The sequence below is a fragment of the Meles meles genome, chromosome 11 (assembly GCF_922984935.1).
Source record: "Meles meles chromosome 11, mMelMel3.1 paternal haplotype, whole genome shotgun sequence".
NCBI classification, from domain to species: Eukaryota; Metazoa; Chordata; class Mammalia; order Carnivora; family Mustelidae; genus Meles; species Meles meles.
Window position 1 is genome coordinate 5,117,379 of NC_060076.1, and position 21,179 is coordinate 5,138,557.

Here is a 21,179-nt window from a genome sequence, read left to right on the forward strand (position 1 = left end):
CGGGGGCACAGTCAGCTTCCTCTGGGCCCTGCAGAGGGCCAGGTGGGCCGGGCTGACCCACAGGGCAGCGTCTGCGAACCGGGGTGCTCTGAGCGGCCCCTTACCCAGCCTTCTGCCGCTGGCCAGGCCTGCCGCTGGCCCCCACAAACCTGCCCCTCATCTCACCCCCAAGAACCCCACACCTCCGGAAAGCGGCACAGGGCAGGCGGAGGCTGTGGGTGGACCCTTGGGCCCCCATGGGAGCAGATGTTAGACCCCGTCTCCTGCCCGTGGAGCCCCCCCGGTCCCCAAGCCTCGAGTCTCTGGGAACACAGGGGCTCCCCTGGAGCACTGAGCAAGTCGGGGATGGCTTTGGCGTGGAACGCGGCACCAGGAGCCTCTTGCTGTCCGGAGCTCAAGGGCCAGCTCGTGTAGATGCTGTCCTTCGGGTTGTCTGATGTATGGCATGTGGGCTGGAGATCAAAGGAGGGAAGGGGGGGAAGGCACCTACAGGGGGCAGAGATCCCAGGGGCTGCCCGGCAAGGAGCTGGCTTCCTGCCTGGGTGGGAAGTAGGGACAACAAAATGTCCCCACGGCCATGGGAGGGCAGGGAGGGGTGGCCGTGGGTGACCATGATATCTCCCCTGAGCTGGGAGAAGGGGGTGGGGCGACGGGGAGAGGCCCCTGGCTTGAGTCCCCAGGGAGTCTCTGGGTCTGCTAGTGGGGAAGCCCCTTCTGGGAGTGGGGTCTGCGTGCGTCGCCTCCCACAGCCTCTGGGGCGACTGCTGGCCTCTGCCTTATGCGGACGCCAGAGCTGCAGGCCGAGGGAAACGCACGGGCCTGGCAGCATCTCAGTAACACGCGTGGACGCCGAAATGGGAATTTCATAAAATGTTTGTGCATTCTTCAAGTATTATCACAAAGATATTTTTAAATTTTTTTTTCCTTTTGCTTTTTAAAAAAACTTTAAAAACGTTCCCGACCATTCTTGGCTCACAAGCCATTTAAAAAACAGGCAGCAGGCAGGAGTCCTTCTGTGGGCTGTGGTTTGCTGACCCCCATTCTAGAGCTGGGAGATGAAGTGAGCTTGCTGTCCCTCCCCCTCGAATCAGTGGCCTTCCAACCCTCACCTGAAGCTCAGCCCTGGGGCCAGGCTTCAGTGGGGCTGCCGCTGGCCGTTGGGTGACTTCGTGTAAATTAAAAATGCCTGTCCTTTCCTTTTGGTCCCCTGGGACACTGGGCTTGGTGAGGAGAACAAATGTGGGCCGGGTGCCCTGGAGCAGTGAACAACCTATACCACTGTCCCTGGACATCTGCCTCCACCCTGAAAGCTGCTCAGCCTTCCCAAGTTGGCCATGGTTGGATGCCCAGTGACAATGGAAAGCGTGGGTCGTACAACCGACACTTTAAGGGTTCCTGGCTTCACGTTCGGTTTCATAAATGGGCAAACAATCTTGAGTACCTACTGTGTCCCGGGGCCGCACAGAGATGGGGAAGTCCCGACCGCAGTCCTCCTGGGGAACTTGGAGTCTGTGAGGTTTTTGGGTGGAAGAGGTCACGGTAAGCAGAGGTAGGGGAGGCTCTGCGCCAGCTTCCTGGACAAGGCGGGCTTTGCAGATAAGCTGGGAGAGGCGGGTGGGAGCAGTAAGGGGGAAGGACAGAGAAGGTAGTCCAGGCAGAGGGACCAACCTAACCAGGGTCTGGGACGCAGAAAGCACGTAGGCTCTTCAGGGAATGGAGTTACCTGGGGTGGATGGCGCGTGAAGAAGTGAGACCGGAGGCTCTTCAGGGAATGGAGTTACCTGGGGTGGATGGCGCGTGAAGAAGTGAGACCGGAGACAGGCGTCAGTGTCCCAGGCTGTGGGGTTGGGTGAGCACTGGGGAGCTCCTGAGGGTGCCGGAGAGAGGAAGATGGCTTAAGGTGGCTTCAGGAGCTGTAACCTGACCGTGCATCCTGGAGCAGAGCGGGGAGAGGAGAGGAGAGGAGGAGGCCACTGGTTCACGCTGCGGACAGGCCTGTGATGGAGGTTTTGCCAATGCAGCGGGGAGCTTGGGCGCCAACATCCACAGACAGACGTCGGGGTGGCTCCCAGTCCTGCTGTTTGATGTTGGGGAACTTACTTAATTCCTCTGAGCCTCAGTTTCCTCAGCTGTAAAATGGGGATACCCGCTTGGCTCACTGTGAGATCTTAACTGCAAGCGACAGAAAATCTCTGAAGCAGAAAAGGAAATGTCCTGGAGGGAGCCTGGGAGGCCCAAGAAACCCGCTCAGGGCCATGCTGCCAGGAACGGAGCCCCCAGATCTGGCCAGGGGTGACATGGTGGGAACCCCACGGCCTCAGGGCTGCTGGCATTGGGGCCCCCAGGGCACAGCTACCCCTGGGCACAGGCACACCCGAGATGGGTGCGGGCCCGGGGTGCAGTCTGCAGTTGCTTTGAAAGAGATCCCTTGTGTCCTCGCCTCTTTGCTTCCCCAGCCATTGGGCCGGTGGCTGTGCTGATGGGTGGGGCCTGGGCCACAGGCCTGGGACCCTCCCCAAATCTCAGAAGATGGGGAAAGACGGTCAGGTTGACCAAGGCTTCTGGTGTATGCTTGTGGGGCATTCGGCACAGGCCCATCGGTGGCATATGATCACTATTTAGGACGATGGGCCACGCCCTATGCAAGGCCCTGGCTGCCCAATGGGACCAGGACGTGCATGACCCCTTTTACTGAGCTCTTTGCCAAGAGGCCACCAACCGTCGTGCTGGGGACAGTCATGGGGGCCTGAAGCAGGGTATCGGGTCGGCTGGAGCCTAGTCAGCCCCCCAGGTCTCTGCCCTGGGCACTTGGGGCATGAGGAGAGGTTGGCATTACTCCTCCATTTCTCACCGAGGAGCATGATAACGATTTTTGGTGCGCTGATGGCCAGGCAGAGGGCAGAGGGCAGCTTCCCCGGGGGAAGGCTTCTCCGGGGGAGGGCAGCATGTCCGGTGGGACATGGAGGGGTGGGCAGCCCGAATGGGTTTTGAGAGGCGCCGGCTTTCCTGGGCAGGGGGGAGAGACGGGGGAGGCCGGAGTGAGGCAGGTGGGCGGTGGGGGGTAAGCGAGTGCATTTGGAGGGCAGGGTGGGCAGCTGAGAATCCCCCAAAGGCCCAGGGACAGACAAACATGCAGACATGTCTTCAAGCTCCAGAGGAGAGCACTTAAGTGTACCGCGTCCGGTCTGGGGGCGAAAAGCTCTTTTGTTTTCCTAACTCAGAACATCTGAGTTACGGCGCTTGCCTCTGGGAGCCCCTTGGCGGGCCGAGCCGTGCCAACGTAGGAGCCAAAGCCCAGAAATCAGAGTTAAGGGTTAGAACAGGCTTAATGAAAGAGCCAGGTGCCAGCCCGGGCCTCACATCTCCCGAAGCCCATCTCCCCGGAAGTGCATCAGGATCTGGGCCGGGAGGCGGGTAATACCCAGGGCCCGGGCTTCAGGGCCCATTACCGGGGAGCTGATGAGGAACATCGGCTCCCCCCCACCCCCCTGCCCTCCCGCTCAGACACCTGGATCAGGGGCCGTGGAAGGAAGGCCGCTCTCGGCTGAGAAGTGTTTGCGAGGCTGATAGACGTTAATATCCATTTGGGCTCCCGTCGAAAGCAATCTTTGTCCAGATACCTCCGGGCATCTGTCAGGATCACCTCCCTGCCGCACGGAATCTCTCGGAAACTCAATTGTTGTTTGGGAAGGAGCCCGCGGCTGCCTCTCCAAACCCTGGTACCATCCATCCTCGTTAGGCCCCGTGTCTGAGCGGCCAGGCCCCGCGTGCCGACGCCGGATGGCTCTCCCTGGCGGCCACGGCGTCTGGGGCTGGATGCAGCAGCCAGGGCCTGCTTCTCGGTAACACCGGACCGGGCAAGGCTGGGCACCTGCAGGCGCTTCACGGCTTAAAGACCACAGGCCCTCGCGCGTGTCTGTGGAGCCGGCCGTCACACGGCGACCCTGACCGTTCAACCGCCGAGCAACAACCGCAGAGCAAAGCTCCTGGCCTGGCGGGGAGCTGGCGGATGAGCTGACCTGTATGAGGGCTGTAGGGCTGGGGTGGGGGCGGCAGACCCCAGAGGAGAGCCCCTGACCCAGCCTGGGGCAGCGCAGGGAAGCTTCTGGACAGGGAGGTCCAAGCACTGGGGGACGAGGCGAGAAGAGGGTTCCAGGCAAAGGGAACAGACAGGCAGAGGTCCGCGGGGACGGGTAGTGTTGGGTCTGGGCCCGTGTGGGCTCTGTTGGCCGGTGTTCGGAGCTCGAGGGGGCAGGGGCGAGAGGAGGGAGGCAGCCAGGGGCGGGGTCGTGTGCGGTTGCGGGCACCTTAGAAGACGGGCTTTGTCCTGAGGGCTGACTGGGCTCCTGTCGCCCTCAGGACTTCCCCAAGTGGGGAGTGACCCAGAGACTTGGGGCCAAGGGCGCGGTGGCTGTGGGGGCGTCGTTTGGGGCGTGTGAATTTTGTGGGCCCTGGATTGTGGCTGCGGTGAGTAGGAACTGCCGGGTGGGAAAGAGGCCACGTGTGGTTCCTTGGGTGGGGAGGCCCCCCAGGCCGGTGGGCACACACCTCAAGGTGGCCTTTTGGCTGATGTGGCCACCGGCCTTGGCTGAATCGCAGCCTTCTCTCTACATGCCCCAAAGCCCACAGCGATCCGGGCCACACGGGGTCGTGCCAATTGTCAAGGTCACTCCTGAACTTGCCACGGGCACTCACCCCGACCCCTGCCCCAGAAAAGGAGGAGGGAAGGCAGGAAGGAAGGGTGAGGGGCCTCCTTTGTGAAGCCTCTCTGACCGCCGGGGCCTGGCCATCAAGCTCCTTCTCTGTACAGGTGTGACCTAGCGGTTTCCTGTCCACATGCTGTCTCTCGTCACACACGTGACCCCTGACACTTAGCAAGGACAGTTCACCTCACTGAGCCTCAGTGAGGCTAACAGAGCACCGTTCATGTGGGGGGAGAGTCAGAAGCCTTGCGGGCTCTTCCCGGTGAGTGGGGAGCAGGCGTCCAGGCTGAGCCTTGGGACTCCCTGAGAACAGAGGAACCTGGTTCCCTCCCGTAGGATCCTCACAAGCCGCGTGTTTAAAGGCAAGTCTCGTCAAAACAGAAGCAGGTTTCCTCATTCAGAAGGCGATGCGTGGGATGGAGCTGGCTGTTTCCGGCTCACCTCACCTCCCAGTGGCCCACGTGAGACTGGAAGGTCACATCCCCTCTTGGGGCGCCCCCTTCCTCATTCAGCCGCCAGTGTGGCCCTCGTAGCTTGTGCAGACGCCTCGCAGGGGATGGTGTGGGGTTCACGTGGTCAGAGGAGGGTCCCCCTCGGCTTCTGCAGACGGGTCCCCCCCCAACTTCCCTGCCTCTCTGCCCGGAGGCAAAGCCTTGCCCCCTTGACATCTGCCCACAGCTACTGCTGTCACCAGGCCTGATGGCTGGTCCCCTCCCTTGCCTTTGCATAATTACCTCTGGGGTCACAGAAATCAGGTCTAGGTCAGCATCTCCGCGGCAGGAACCCGCCGTGGGATCCATCTGGCTCTGCGCCCCCACTGGGATTCACGGCGCCCGTCGCCTGCTCCCAGCACCGCGAGCCGAGCGGCCCACGCCCCGTTCTGCACGGTGGCCACACGCTCTGCGAGGCGCATTACTGTCGCCAGGTCAGCGGCTCAGATACGCTGCTAATTGGCTTCGCTGTGAGAGAAACGGTCCCCTCCCCACCTGGCTCCCCAGGCAGGGAGGAAAATCCCTCCCTCACTTGCAGAACATCAAAGGAGCCACCACCAGCCTGGCAGTGGGATCAGGCTCAGGGAGAGATGAAAAGCTTCCCAGGCCGCCCAGCCGGGGAGGCTGGACAGCTGGGCTGTGGGACCCTCCTCCCTGCATGGGCTGAGGCTTCAGCCTGTCCTTGCTGCAGACATCAGCGGGCTATGGTGTCCCCGAGCCGGCCGGCTCGGCCCCGGCTCCCCGCTGCCCTGGGGAGTCCTTAGGGCTATATGCCCTCATGCATGAGCAAGACGACCAGCCGCACGTCCCTTCGACCGGTGTGCTCGGAGAGAGCGTGCCTCCGCCCAGAGCAGTTTGGATTTTTGTAAACTTTTAACGTAAAACAGGGTAGCACACGCGGGACTCAGCCCGGGAGCTCAGCATCTGACAAATGGCAGCTCTGAGCACCGTGTGCCAGGAGCCGGCAGGCACCGACTGCCAAGCCGGGAAGCATGGCGGGGCGCCAAGCCCGGGGGTACCATTTTCAGTCAAAAACAAGGAGGAGGACCGTTTCCTTCTGGGCTCGGCAGCTGGTTCTGAAGGAGAGGGAGGGGACGTTGGTTAGACCTACTATGTGCGCCCTGTTTACGCTTTTCCTTCATGGCGCGTTTCCTCTGCGGCCCTGCAGGGGTGGCGAGGGGACTGCTGCTGACTCCTCTTTACGGAGAGGGAAACTGAGGCTTGGAAGGGGGTCTGTGACTCGTCTGAGGTCACGCGGCCCGCGAGAGGCAGAGCTGAGATTCGAAATCTGGGGCCTTCTGTACCTGGGCTCCTGCCAGCAAGGCCGGGGGGGCACCCTGGGGGCACGGCCCGGAGGTGCCCAGAAAGGATTCGAGGAGCCACGGCCACCGGGGAAAGTGGGCAGAGCCTCCGCAGCGGCCGCCTTTGAAGGACTACGTGGCACGTCCAAGTTCTTTGTTCCTTAGAAACAAGAATCCGCCTCGGCCTTGACGCCCCGCCCCTGCCCAACCCAGACTCGCGTGCCCAGGAGGTCTGGGGGGCTGGTGGACCCCAAAGCTGCACAGCCCACAAGATCTGCCTGCAAGGGATTTCGTCAGCAGCTTCATCAGAGTATAGGGAAAGTCCCAGACGCTGCCTCCTGGGGACCCAGAGGCAAGGGACACCCCCTCCCCGTCTCATAGGGTTTGGACCCTCCCAGCGCCCATCTCTTGGCCTCTCTGACCACCTGCCAAGGCCCTGCTCAATAAGCAGTTCAGCTGATTGTCTCCTACTCCAGGCAGCCCTCCTGGAGCCCAGCCCAGCGGATGCCCCAACCTCCTCTGAGCTCCCAGCAAATGTACCAGCAGTTGTCACCATTTTGGACACCAGCGCTGGTCACTACAACCGAGTCTTTGTGGGTAGGAGCTGGTATGGCCCCTGTGTGATAGGCGAGAGAACAGGCATAGGGACGGAAGGAGCATGCCAGGTTCGGGGGTACCCAGCCCCGTGACGGCCGCCTTCTGTGTCCTCCTGTCCCGAGGCTGTGAGCTTTCTGAGGGCCTGAGTCACCGTGGGAGCCCAGGCTCGTCACACAGGGCCGGGAGCAGCAAGCTTTCCGTTTTGCAGAAGAGAGAAGCCCAGACTTAGGAGGACACATGGCCTGTTGGTGGGGGTCCTCATGGAGCGTGGTCTCCCAGGTGCCACCCGAGGGCACTTCCCGGGGCCGGCCCAGCTCAGCTGTGCTGAGGGCCGAGTGGGCTTGCAGGCCTGGGGGCGCAAGGCACGCCCCCTCTGCACTGAGGGTGTCCCCCGCTCGGCAGTGGTCACCCCACCTCGCACACCCGGCCTGCTCATTGGCCAAGCGGGAGCCCAGAGCCGTCTGGGCTGGCGAGACCACGCAGCCAGGCTCGGGCGTCCAGGATGTGACTCTGGCTCTCAGCCCCACGGCAGACAAGGAGCCAGTCCGACAGGGCCCATCGGAGGAGGGGGTCCCGGCAGAGATGTGACCCGTGGAGCCCAGCTGACAAACGCAGGCCCGTCGGCCACTCCGCGGCACCCCCACCCAGCTTGCCGCCGCCCCAAATGCAGCCGCTCCTTCCTTTGGAAGCGCCCGGCACCATCTGCGGGACCATGTGGGCCCAGCCCTCCCTTGGCAGAGCCCCCAAGCAGTACTTGGAAGACACGCCGGGCGACAGGCACTGGCTTTTGAGAAGCCGCAGCAAGAAAACACGCTCTGTCTGTCTTCCTACGTGCCACCTGCTTGAGCGGCCGGCCGGTGGCTGGCATCCTGCCTCGGTCACTTTGCTGCTGAAACCCAAGGGAGACGCCCGGGAGCCGGACCCGTGAAGAGTTGAGCCTCAAAAGGCATTCTTTTGTTTCCCTACCTTTTCCTGCCCACCCCCCTTATTTCGTTGGCCTAAGTGGGATTCGTGTTCTTTGGGGACAGATGGCCGGGAAGTGGCTCCCTCCGTCCTCTGCTTGCTCCCTCTTCCGTCTTCCCGTCTGGCTGATCCTTGCTCTGTAATTGAAGGCCTTCTGCTTGGTGACATCCGTCCAGCCAGCGTCCCGGAGGTCCAGCTGTGGCCCAGCCTGGGCCTCTGAGTCAGAGAGAGCCGATTCCTGTAAACGCTGGAGAACCGGCAGCCGCTCTGTGGCTTCGAGGGCCCTTGGACCCCGTGGGCCACGCTGAGCAGGGACTGGCTTGAGGGCGGGGCCGGGTACCTCGCCGGCGATCCTGGCTGCCAGCTCCCGCTGTCACTCAGCCCGGGAGTCAGGAAGGCCCAGCGCAGAGGCCGGCAGCCTCCAGAGTGCGGCGTCTCAAAGGGCGGGTGTCAGCGCAGGAAGCTTTGTCTCCGGTACGAACCTCTGGGAGCGTGTGTCATGATGTCACCTGCCTCTCCCGGGGTCCTGGGCGTCAAGTCTAAGTACCGCTTCTGCAAAGCGTCTTCGCGGAGGTGTCTGGGCCGTTCCTGGGGTGGCTCACGGGTCATGGGTGAACGCACTCACGTGGGCACACAGTCGCTCGCGGTGGCTTCTAAGCGGGTTAGACTCAAACCATATCGGGAGCGTCTCCCGCCATGGTTGCTTGAGGCGTACTGTCCCTGGGGCGAGAGAAAGGCAGGGAGGCGGGGACGGGCCCCCCAAGCCTGAGCTCTCACCCGCTGATCGCGCACCCAGGCTGGGCCCACTGGGGCCCCGGCCTGTTCCTGGCAGGGGGAGAGGGGGTCGGAGAGAAGTCAGCGGTCGGGTTAGGAGTCCTGGCGGGGGGACAGGGAGGCACCTCCTAGGACTGGTCAGTGGCAAATGAGAGTGACGCCGGGGGGAGGACATTGGCCTGCTGGTGTCCAGCCTGGCCTTTGGCTGCGGACGTGAGGGGTGGGTCCGACACCCCCCCCCGCATGCTCACTGCACCCCCCGACTTCTGGCCGGTGTCCGAGCCGCTGTCTACTGTGAGGATGAGGGGCTGGGGAACAGGGTTGGGATAGGGATTCCGTGAGTAAGAGCGTGAGAGGGACTCAGAGAGAGGGACTCGGCCCCGGCATCAGCCGTTGTCCGCTGTGCACACCAACCCACGTTGGGCACTCTGTCCGTCTGTCTCATTTTCCAGGACTTACACCCTGCCTGTGCCCGAAAGCCCAGCAGACCACCGCCAAACAGCAGTGACAGGAAAAATACAATGGTGGGGATAAGAGAACCAGGGTCCTGCTGTTTACCCTTCCCTGGGGCCCTGGGGGGGGGGGGTGGGCAGGCCTGGCTTGTTAGTGAGCGAGGACAAAGGAGGCCCAGAGGGGAGGAGGGATGTCCCCAGGCCACACGGCCACACTTGTGGTCAGGACCCTGCCCTTCCTCCAGGCCCACCCCAGACTCCCCTCCAGCAGCCGGCCGTGCTGGTCATTCCCACTGTCCCCACGTCGTAGAGCGGTCCTGCTTCCCATCTGGAGGGGTCCCCTGTGTCCCTCTGCCCTGAGGGAGATGACCTCTGGCACATTGAATGGATGATGGAGGTACCGGCTGGGCTCCCGGACGGCTCAGGGCCGATGTGCGTAAGGCCCGGGTCTGGAAGGAAGAGCAGGGTGTTCCCGGGATAGGGGCTGACGGGGAGGGGTGGAGGGGAGACCCCCGGCCTGGCCTGGGGCTCGGTGCTGTGGTTCTCCTGCAACTGGCACGTGCTGAGCACCCGCTGTGTGCCTGGCCCCGAGTGTCTTCTCAGTGGACCGCCAGGGCCCATGGGGGAGGTGCCGCTGTGACCCCCCAAGGACAGAGAGGTAGACCAGTGGCCGGCGCTCTAAGCGGCAGGGCCCAGGTCCTGACTGTCGCCCCGCCCCGGCCCCTGCCTCTCTCCCCCTCCGGCAGAAACAGGCTCCCGCTGCTGCTGCCTTCTGGAGACTTCTCTGCCAGGATTAAGCCTTTCAAAGGGCACGTGCTCAGGGTCCCAATCGGGCCGTCAATACCTCCGCCCAGCACCTCTCAGATCTCTCGGAGCCCGATCGAATTTCCTTCCCCAGCCAGTCGCTTCGGAGCACGGGCACCCGTCAGGGCCCGGCCAGGTCTGCGATGGGGGACAAGAAGGACGGGAGACCGGCCACTCCCTGACGTCACGGCTGAGCAAAGGCTGTGCCGGTCCCGGGTCCCCAGGGACCCGTTCTGAGCAGGAGGCCCAGCTCCCGGCGGAGGACGCTCCCGGGCAGTTCCGGGCGACTGAAATCAGGCTGCTTTGTCAGGAAAGCGGCAGCTCGCAGCCGGATCTCTACCGCCGGGCTCCTGGGCCCAGATGGAGGGGGCGGGTGCTGAGCGAGGAAAAGGCTTGTTACACAGAAGGAGCTGGAAGGGGGCAGCCGGGAACAGGACCGTCAGCGGATCCTATAAACACTGGCGGCAGCGCGGGCCTGGCCCAGCGTGGCACTTCTTTCAAAGCAATTTAACCGATGGGACTCCTGACTCCCAGCTCGAGGGTGTTATTAACATGAGTGACAGAGGCGGCACGGCTGCTCGTCGGTCCGGAGTCAGATCCCTGCGGGCTGTGCACTCCTGTCCCCACCCCCGGAAGCGGCTGGGGCTCTGGTCCCCCAGGCCCCCACTGGTCCACCCCCCCCCCAACCCGGGGCCCCTTCTCTGGGGGAGGCTGTGCACGACTCTGGCAGCATCGTTTCGCGAGATGGAGCTCCGGAGGCCGGGCCTGGGCCGCGTGTGTTCTCGGTTCTTCAAAACTCGAGAATGGATTTGTGCCCAGTTTTGTTTCGACATGGGAAAAGGTATTAGGGCCCTTCCCCACCCTTCTTTTTCGGCCTCAGCGAGGCAGCCGAGGTGGGCCTCGAAGCCGCGTTTACTCCAGCTCCGTCCACCGTGATTCCTTCCTGGGGGGATGTTTTGGGGAGGTCTGGGGGCATTTAGTCAGTCCTGCCTGAGGCCATCACGAGGTCCTTGAGTCCCTGCTCTGCTCCAGGCCCCTGACCTCCCTAAGCGGGCAGGCTGCCGAAGGGAGTGAGTGGGGCAGGGGACACGTATCAGGGCTGGGGGTCCCGGGGCGGCGGGCACCAGCTCTCCACCCTTTGCAGGTGTTCCAGCGCCGGGAGGACGGGTCCGTGAACTTCTTCCGAGGCTGGGAAGCGTACCGGGACGGCTTCGGCAAGCTCACGGGGGAGCACTGGCTAGGTGAGAGCCGTGACACCTGCAACGCGGGCTGCTGTGTGTCCGCGCACCCCAGCCTGCGGGAACGCGCCCTCCCCACCTGGTCTGGGTGTTTTTAGTATGTTTATAGGATTCACCGTTTTAAAGCACGATTCAGGGGTTTGTAGTATATTCGCAGAGTTGTGTGACCCTCGCCCTTACCTAATTCCAGAACATCTTCTCCACCCCAAGAAGAAGCCCTGTGCTTCCCCATTGGCAGTCACCCCGTTGATATTTTTAACATTAAAATTGGGGCGCCTGGCTGGCTCCGTCGGAGCAGCGTGGGACTCTTGATCTCGGGGTCCTGAGTTCGAGCCTCGGGTTGGGTGTAGAGAGGATGTAAATAAATACACTTTATAAAATAAAGTAAAACCCACAGCCTTGGACACACGCCGTGTTAATGGGCTCATCCATCCCACAGCACTGGGCCCCACTTTGACGTCCCCACGCCTGGGTATCTGGGAGCGAGTGCTCCCCCGCAGGGCTGAGGCAGGAGGGACAGGGGGTGGGAAGGAAAGTGTGCGGCCTGTGGCTGGTGGGGAGCACCGTCTGGAGGGCTGGGCTCCAGGTGGGGGTCAGGAAGGTCCTGGGCCTGTAGGAGTTTCAGGGGAACTTCTGGGGAAAGACGGGGTCAGTCCCAGGGGTGGGACCAGGTCCGTGCCCACTTGCCCCCTGGGCAGAGGTCGTGATCCACCACCTGGGTGGTGATCCACAGTGTCATTGGCCTAATGTCCTTCTCCCCGACCCTGGGACCCACGAGGGCAGGACCCTCTCTGTCCTAGCTGCCCCCCAACCCCGTGTCCTGTTACCGGCTACAGAACTTTATGACCCCGAGTCTCTATTTAGCGGGCACCTCCTGCATGCCAAGCCCATTCCGTAGACTTCGACCCTGACACCTCGCTCCTACCCTAAGAAGGTGGATGGGCCTGTGTTGTCCTCCCCTTTTACGGGGGAGCAAAGCGAGGCCCAGAACGAGTGGTGTGTGTGCGAGTCTTGGGATGGAGGGAGCTTGGGCAGGATTCACAAGCTTTAAACTACACCCTGAACTGCAGGGGCAGGGGAGGGGCTGCGGGAGGGGAGCTTCTGGGTGGGAAGACCCCTCCCTGGTCCCCCACCTGGGTGGGTGTGTCAGATGGGGAGGGGGGGCCAGGTGGGGGCCCCGTTTCCGCATCACCACCCACCTCCTTGGACCAGTGTTGGTGACTCCGCCACTCACCGCATCTTAATTGAAATCTATCAGCGGCCACGGAAGGTGCGGGAGGAAGCATTTAAGCGGGGCCTTGATTAGCTCCTGGCAGACAGGGAGCCCTGAGGAGAATGTCAACTCAGCCCTCAACTCCCCTGGCTGTTCCCTCCCTCTGCCTTTCCATGCTCCCCTCTCCCCTTCCCATCTAGTGTTTTGTCTTTTCCTATTGAGTTATGGGAGCTCTTTATATATTAAGGTTATTGAGTCTTTGTCAGGTGCCCATGATATGTATTTACTTCTGGTCATTTGTCTTTCAGGTTTTTGGTTTTTTTTTTTTTTTTTTGGTAAAATTATTGCTTATTTCCTAGACATTTAAAATTTTATGTAGCCGATGCTTGCCTTTTCCTTCATGTCCTCTGGGTTTCAGGCCCTGCTTTTCCTTCCCAGTTTTACAACGATGTCTCCGTTATATTTTTTTAATGTTTTTGAGTGTTTGTGTTAGGTTCAGATCTTTAATCCATCTGGGAGTTGGTCGGGGGGTAGGGTGTGAGGTTTGGGGGTCTAAGTATTTCTCCTCTCCATTTTAACCCACCAGCTCCCTCTCCCTCCAGCTCTGATGGCGGTGGGGTCCGATCTCAGCTCACCGTCCAGGAGCCCAGCGAAGCAGGGGGGTTGGAGAGACACAAGAAGTGGAGAGAGAGGGAGAGTGAGGGAGGGAGGTGGCCTTTGTGAGCAGAAGGGTGCAGACGGCGGAGGACCCCAGGGCCCGACCCTGCCCCTCCTTCAGGGCACCCTGCCAGGGGGTCCCTCCTGGGCACGGGGAGGAGCACGGCTTTGCCCGGAGGAACAGCGTGCTAATGATGAGCCGTTGGGCACCAGCAACTACTCAGTGGGAGAAAGGAATCTGGAATCTTCCAGCATTCCTGCTGGACTGGTGTCCCTCTTGCCCTCTCCCCGGATCGGATTATTTGTCCTGGACAAGGATTGAGTAAGAGCAAGGAGTTCAGGCAGGTCTGCCTGGGTTGAAATCCCAGCTCTGCCATTCCCCAGCTGTGTGACCCGGGCCTGTCCCTTAACCTCCCTGTGCCCCAGGCTCACCCCTCAGGCAGCGATAACAGGCCCCTGGCTCGCTGATCACGACAGCAGCAGCAAACACCTGGATAATGTGTGCAGTGGGCCAGGCCCTGTTCTAAGAGCTGTACAGGGATTCTTTAATTAAATTGGACTCATTCTAATTCCACTGGATTCATTACGCCGCGTGAAGCGCTCGGAACGGTGGCTGGCATTTGCGAGGGCCGTCCAGCGGGTGGGCGGATGTCATCGTTGTCCACGGCCTGCCCTTTACAGCCTGTGAAGCCCTCGTGGCCCCTCACCTCGGCCCCGGAAGGCCGGTGGCACAGGTGCCCAAGCTGGGGTACGCGCTGGCGCCCCCAGGGGGGGAGCCCGGGGAGGAGCAGAGAGAGGCAGGGGAACGAGACCCTTCTGCTCTCAAATCCCTGTCCCAGAGGGGTCCTGGGAAAGTAGGACCCGGGCGGGGGTTGGGGATGCTGCAGGGAGAGGCTGGGCAGGGTCTGCCATGGACAAGGCCATTAACTCTGCTCAGGGCGGCTCTCCTTAGCGCTGCCCCTGGATCTTGGGCCCCGAGGCTTCCCTCTGGCCTGGGTGGGGAAGGGACCGCACGGTCTTCTTGCCCCCTTAGCTTGTACTATACCCTGACCCTCCTGCGGGGTGTCTGGAGCTCAGGAGGGAGAGGCTGATGAAATGTCACTAGATGCTGATAACTTGTAATTTTAATTAAACGCCCTCTTAATCAAGAGGTAATCAAACTGGCAGGGAAGCACCTTGAACGTGAGTGTGTGAGAGAGGGAGGGAGGGAGGGTGAGGGACGATGGGGCGCGGGGGCCAGGCCCTGGAGCCAGCAGGAGACTCAGACCCCGCCTTCCACTGCTCAGCCGCTAAGCCAGCATTTATTGAGTGCCTACTGTGTACCGAGCCGCACTCCGACACTGGGAGTTAGTCGTGAGCTTCCACGCTGTGTGTGGGTGGTGGGGAACAGACAAGGAAATAGGCAGTGGGGACACAGAGAGGGGGAGCTCCCGGTGGGCAGAGATCCTCCATCTGGGCAGGAGGCCAGGCAGCCTTCCTGAGCTGAGACCTGAACACGAACAGAACCTAACCGGGATGAGTAGGGAAAAGTGTCCCGGGTGGAGGGAACAGCATGTGCAAAGACTCAGAGGCCAGGTTCAGGGAAGTGCGTACAAGCACCAGATCCCTTCCAGCTGGAGCCTAGAGTGGAGCGAGGGTAAAGGGTGCTGTCGTCCTCTACCCAGATTTTCCCGGCTCCCTCTGACTCCTGCCGTCTTTCTTACCTTCCACTCAAACATCTGGAAATGACCTAAAGCAAACAGAGAAACGGTGAGTCCTCGGTTTCCTGCCGAACACAGGCTGGCCGGAGGAGGGACGCAGCCCGGGGCTGACGGCGCAAACCTTCCTGTCCCCAGCCGCGTGAGCTGGGCTCTTGGGTCTCCTCAGTTCCCTCTGTGGGGGTCCCCTTGGAAGCCCCCCGGCTTCAGCCACTGTCCCCTACTCCAGGGCTCAGGAGGATCCACGCCCTGACCACGCAGGCCACCTATGAGCTCCACGTGGACCTGGAGGACTTCGACAACAGCACAGCCTATGCCCGCTACGGGAGCTTTGGCGTCGGCTTGTTCTCCGTGGACCCCGAGGAAGACGGGTACCCGCTCACCGTGGCCGACTACTCGGGCACGGCAGGTAGGATCCCAGGCCGCAGGGTCTGGCAATTCTGGCCTCCTCCTTCAAGTCCCGCCTGGCCCTCGCCCCAACAGCATGAAACGGCAAGACCCGAGTCGTTCACCCATTCTGCAGACGAGCAAAGTGAGCCCCGAGCCGGAATCAGGACGGCTGGGGCTTGGGTTCTGCTGGACCTCTCAAGTGGGGTGGCCGCACCCCTCTAGGCTGGGTTTCTCTTCTCAAGGGGAGGCATGGCCAGGACAGGGAGTGTATGAAAGAGGGGGAGGGGGGACAGAGACCGCCAGGACCCAGGGGTAGCCCGTGGACCCTCAAGGTGGCCCCCTGGGGACATGTGAGCCGCACAGACACCGTGGGTGTGTCGGGACAGACGTGTGTGCACGTGCCCGGGTGAGTGTCCTCATGTCCGGGGGTCCCCGGGATACACGTCTGCGTGTGTGTGCCCCGTGCAGGGGACTCCCTCCTGAAGCACGGCGGCATGAGGTTCACCACCAAGGACCGCGACAGCGACCACTCGGAGAACAACTGCGCCGCCTTCTACCGCGGCGCCTGGTGGTACCGCAACTGCCACACGTCCAACCTCAACGGGCAGTACCTGCGCGGCGCACACGCCTCCTACGCCGACGGCATCGAGTGGTCCTCCTGGACGGGCTGGCAGTACTCGCTCAAGTTCTCGGAGATGAAGATCCGGCCGGTCCGTGAGGACCGCTAGATGGGCGCGGCGCCCGCCCGCCACCCGCACCACCCCTGCCCGCTCACCCCTCATCCCCCGCCCAACCCTACCCCACGCCACTCCCGACCCCTCACCCCTCCCCATCCCGGCCCGACGCCACCCTGCCTCTCCTCTGACCTGCTCTCGCACTGGGGGGGGCCGCACCTCACCTTTGCCCTGTCCCCGCCCCCCAGTTGACCTCTGCTGACCTGGGGCAGGGCCCACTTGACAGCCCCAAATCTTGCCTGCCCAGACTTTGGTTCCTGGGGTAAGAGTCCTGATTTCCCTCAGCCAGCAGTCCACCAAGCACTCCGGTGGCCCCTCTACTTGGCCGGTCCAAACCCCGGTGCTTGCGGGGCACAGAGAAGGGGCAGGAGGCACCCTGCAGCCCTGTTAGCGGACACAGGGATTGTTTGGATCTTTCCGAGTCAGTCCGAGGCCGGCCTTCTCTGCCCTCCCGGCCCTCCCGGCCCCCTCCTTCACTTCCCTGGTGTCCGGGGTTCCCACCTCTCCCCAAGGCCCGTGGGGCGTGGTGGCGGCGAGGGCTGCCCGGGGTGGGGGGCTGGCAGCCGTATCCCACCGTTCCCGCAGGCCAGGCTGGGGCACAGCTGTCTGTGGGGACTCCTAGCCCGAGGGGGTTAGGACTCCGGGCCAGTTCCCCGGAGCTTCCCCACCCCCCCCCCCCCCGCCTTCTACCTGCAGGCCTGGGAGCTCCTCAGTCCTTTGGGCTGCTGTGTCCAGCCTCCTGCCTTCCCGGGGCGGCCGGAGCCCCACCCCACCCTGTCCTCTTGCCTGTGGGAGGCTGGGGCAGGTCCTGCTCCCTCCCGGCCTGGCCAGTCAGAACCTCCTTATTTCCTGGGCTGCTGTGGGGCTTGAACCAGCGCCCCCCACACTCCCCAATCCCCAGGGACTCCAGGGTCTTAGGGTCTCCTGGCATCAGGCCTGCAAGGTGGAGGCTGGACCAGGAGGGGTCTGGGGGCTCTTTCCTGGTCAGCCCGGAGACTGCTGTCTCAGGGGGGAGGCTGCCCCCTACTGCTCACTGTGGGTGCTGCCATCTCAGGTCAGGGGGAAGGGAGGGACTCGTTGGGCAAGTAGGGGGACGGAGGCACCGCCGGACACTGGACACACTCCCCCATCGAATCTTCCCAACGTCCTATCACCCCACCCCCCACCATTCCACCTACCCAACTGCGGGTCCTGAGGTCAGCAGCCAAAAAGAGCAGCCCTAACGCCCCTGATGGATAGTGCCAGGGCCCTGATGCCCTCGCCATCAGAACCAAGCACGGGGCTGTTCTTCCAAGCTTCCACCTGGGGGGATTTGATGGGCCGTTTGAGAGGGTCTGGGGTGGGGTGGGCTGCACCAGGGGCCCCCCTGAGGCAGGAGGGCGGGGCTGTTTCCTTGCCTGGAGGCAGGTGGACACGGGCAAATAGGGAAGCGGGGGCTCATCTCTCCCCCTCCCACCAGAGTTTGTGCTGCAGGAATCACGAGTCAGAGTCAGCCAGGGGCAGCAGGAGGGGTCGGAGTGTGGCTGACCCGCTGTGCCAGCTGGCCCGTCCCCTGGAGCGCCGCCTGGTCATGGCATTCAGCCAAGTTTCGCTGGACATCTGCTGTGGGCCAAGGCCGGCCCGGGTTCCGGACGGCACCGAGTCCCTGCCCTGTGGGCACCGTACTTGAAACAGTCGCGGCCAAGAGGCCGGCGGCGCAGCCCAGTGTGACCCGTGCTGGGGGAGCGGCCCAGCTGCAGGGGTGGCCGGGGCAGTGTGGGGGGCTCATGAGATGAAGGGAAGGGCCCCTGCCAGCCCCCTTCTCCGTCCTCTAGAAGGGGACCAGCCCACCCAAGCTGCCGGGGCCCCCAGCCACAGTGCAGAGGCCGGGTGGGACCCCAACTCCTCCTCCCAGGGAGCCCCCTTCTCCCCCACCAGCCCCAGGCTAGAGCCGGCTTCCGCTGACAGCCACGCGGTGCCAGCCACTGTTTGGAAAGTGTCAGGCGTCTTCTGATCTGTCATCAAACAAACTCCTGGTGAGCGCGATGTAAATGGAGTCACAGATGTGCGTGTGCGCCAGGAAGCTCGGGGCGCTCCTGACAGGGCTTGGCTGCAGAACAGACGTGCCGGGGCTTGGGCCGGGCGGGAGGGAGGCCGAGGGTGGCTTCCGGGAGCATCCGGCCGACATGCAGACACCTGTTCCTGCCTACCCGAAAGCACCAGCCCCAGGCCCAGCCCAGGAGAGGCACCAACACGGCTACTGGGCCAGATCCAACGCTGGCTGCTTGGGCACAGAGCCCCCTGGTGGGGACAGCCAAGGCCAGCACACCCCAGTTCCTAAAGGGCACAGATAGCCCCGCACGCCTGCTCCCCGGGGCTTGGTGAGCAAGGCGGGCTCTGGCTTCTGGGAGCCCCCGCTGCGATGTCCGTGGGAATGGCTGTCTTGTGAGTGGCAGTGACCACAGGAAGAGGGGGTGTGAGGACAGCAAGTAGCAAAAGGCAGCTCCACCAAGGCCCGACGGATGACGAACGTGTGCGAGGGGCCCGAGCTGACGGTGGCGGGGGCCTCTGGTCCCACTATCCCATGTGAACTGACTGAAGTCCCTGTCCCTTTCCTTTGTCCTTTGATGAGGAGAGCGAGCCACGCGGAAGCGGGGGTCTCTACACAGGACCCCGGGGCAGCGCATGTGGTCCCACAAAGCTTCTGAAGGTTCCTTTCAGCCAGCACGGGCAGGTCCTGCAGAACCGGCCAGTGACCGCACTCATTCTGCGCCCCCCGCACTTCGGACACGGAGCTCGCTGGGTCCGGAGGACGGGTGGTTCCTGGGCCTCCACCCTGACGGCCTCCGTGCCGGCCACCAGGAGACCGGGACAGCGCTGGGAGCAGCTCCCAGATCGCATCCCCCCGACCCCGCAGCCACACGTGAATTGGTTTCATAAATATTTGTCTTGGGGCAGAAGTAATGTCACAGGCCTGTCTCCTCCTTGTCCCCCTGCGCGCACCGTCGGCCACCCTCGTTCACACCGGCCTCTGACCGGCCTGGCTGGGGCCAGAGCCCTGTCACCCAGGACTCGGAGGATACGTCAACAGGAACTGCCAGGCGACACCGGGAGGGGAGGGAGGCTGTGTCTGCAGACATGGGGGGACCGGCCTGTGGTCAGTCACACATCTCTGGCCTGTGCAGGTGGGGAAGACGTGATCAACCTCAGCCAAAGGACATGAGGCTTTGGTCCCAGGGCCCGGGCCTCCTCAGGGCCAGTGTCTCCACCTGCTTGCAGGGAGAGAGCTGTTCCCAAACCCCCAGGGGCCAAGCTGCGGGTGGGAGTGTGGCTGGGGCTGGCCGTGGTGGGACCGTGTGCAGACGGAGCCAGTGGGGGCAGCCTCCGGCCGTGTAGACAAGCAGCCCTGACCGTCCACACGAAGCTGGCTGGGGGCGCGCAGAGTGGCTGTAGGGCTAGCACGGTTCAGGACAGAAGCTGGTCTGGGCGGTGTCCTCTGTGTTCCTGTCCCTAATAAAATCTCGTGGTGACCCGGCTGGAGCCTCCGCCTCTAACCTTGCTCGGTGCCCCACGTCCAGCACAGGGCATGCTCCGCGACGGCCTCCTGCACCATTTCCCCAGAGCTGCCTCCTCGCTCCTGTCTTGATTTCTATCGCAGGAGCAGGAGCAGGAGTTTCCCGGAGAACTCCGTGCCCCACAGAGGCTGAGGCAGACCCTTTGGCAGCAGCGGCTGGGGAGGTGAGGCCTGGCCCTGCCCCGAGCTGCACCCTGTGGGGTCATCCTCCTAGGGCTGGGCCTCAGGGGAGGAACCTGTGCATCCCCCTCCCCCCACCCCAACCAGGATCTCTCCTGGGGCTGGAGTCCTGAGGAGCTGAGACTTTATTAAAAACAACAGCCCCTGGGGCGCCTGGGTGGCTCAGTGGGTTAAAGCCTCTGCCTTTGGCTCGGGTCATGATCCCGGGGTCCTGGGATCGAACCCCACTTCGGGCTCTCTGCTCAGCAGGGAGCCTCCTTCCCCCTCTCTGCCTACTTGTGATCTCTGTCAAATAAATAAATTAAAAAACAACAACAACAAAAAAACCAACAGCCCCCGATGGCTGTTCACTCACAAAATCAGCACGAAGCTCGAGGACAAAACCACCCCCGGGTTTATTGCACCGAAGCCGACATTTCTCGAGGCCCCGTCAGAGTGCCGGTGCGGGGCCCGCGGCGGGTGGCTGTGCCAGACAGGGCCCCCCTCAAGCCCACCGAGGAGGCAGCTGGAGGGTGTCTGCGCTCCTGGCCGTGCGGTAGACAGAGGGCTCTGTCCCGGTGGCTGGAAGTTTCCAGACTGTTCACAGAGCATGACGCCCCGTCCCAGTGTCCCTGGCTGACAGGCACGCGGTCCCGCCAGCTCCCTGTCAGGTCCGCAGGAAGTCACTGCGGTGATCGTGGCCACCATGGGCCACACCTGCTCCAGGTGCCCAGCTAGGCCCCTCAGACACCAAACCTGCCGGGGGACCCTCGGGGGGAAGCTGCTCTGCCTCCGCTCATGGGGCCAACTGGAAAGATTCCGTGAACTCGGCCCCACAGGTTTACACCGCTGGCGAGCGTGGTTGCGTTTCAGCCATAAACAGCACGTCCTACGGCATGGGAAGAGGCTGCCCATGGCTTTGGGGGGCGTGGGGGGTTCAGCTGGCAGCACCGGGAGTCTGGCAGGGAACAACAGACCCTGGGAGGCCCCCGCGTACGAGGAGGGCACTGTCTGGGCTCGCTCGAACACCGGCAGCGGCCAGCGCTGGTGGGGTGAGTACTGCACCGGACCCAGCTTTTATCCAGTAGCTCACAGCGCCCGCTGTGATGTGGGCGCCCTGCCATCCCCAGGCCTGTGGAGAAACGGAGGCTCTGAGGGTGACTGGCCCAAGACCCCTGGTGTGCGGCCAGAGGTGGAGCCCAGTTCTGGGGCCTCACGTGTGGCTGAAAGGTGGTAGGAGAGGAGGGGGTCCAAGAGCCCCATGAGGGGTGTGGGCTTCACACAGCCGGGCTGTGTCACCCCAACAGGTCCCACTCTTGCAAAGTCACAGCCCCACACAGAGAAGCAAGGGCAGCGGGGGCTGCTCGTCGGATTGGGTGTCCTGGGACTCGGCGCTGGCATTTAAGGGCAGTTTCCCAGGGAACCTCACTCTGGCGTAGGAAAGCAGGACCTT

General features: G+C 62.9%; 1 protein-coding gene across 1 annotated transcript in view; it reads left to right on the forward strand.

The window, feature by feature from the left end:
* Positions 1–16,305, forward strand: part of FIBCD1 (fibrinogen C domain containing 1) — a 30,233-nt gene extending 13,928 nt beyond the window's left edge. Inside the window, exons 5-7 of the mRNA XM_046023108.1 lie at positions 11,230–11,326; positions 15,120–15,299; positions 15,749–16,305. Of these exons, the coding sequence (XP_045879064.1) occupies positions 11,230–11,326; positions 15,120–15,299; positions 15,749–16,008 (537 nt within the window). The 3' untranslated portion in view covers positions 16,009–16,305. The remainder of the gene's footprint in view (positions 1–11,229; positions 11,327–15,119; positions 15,300–15,748) is intronic.
* The last annotated feature ends 4,874 nt before the right edge of the window (positions 16,306–21,179 follow it).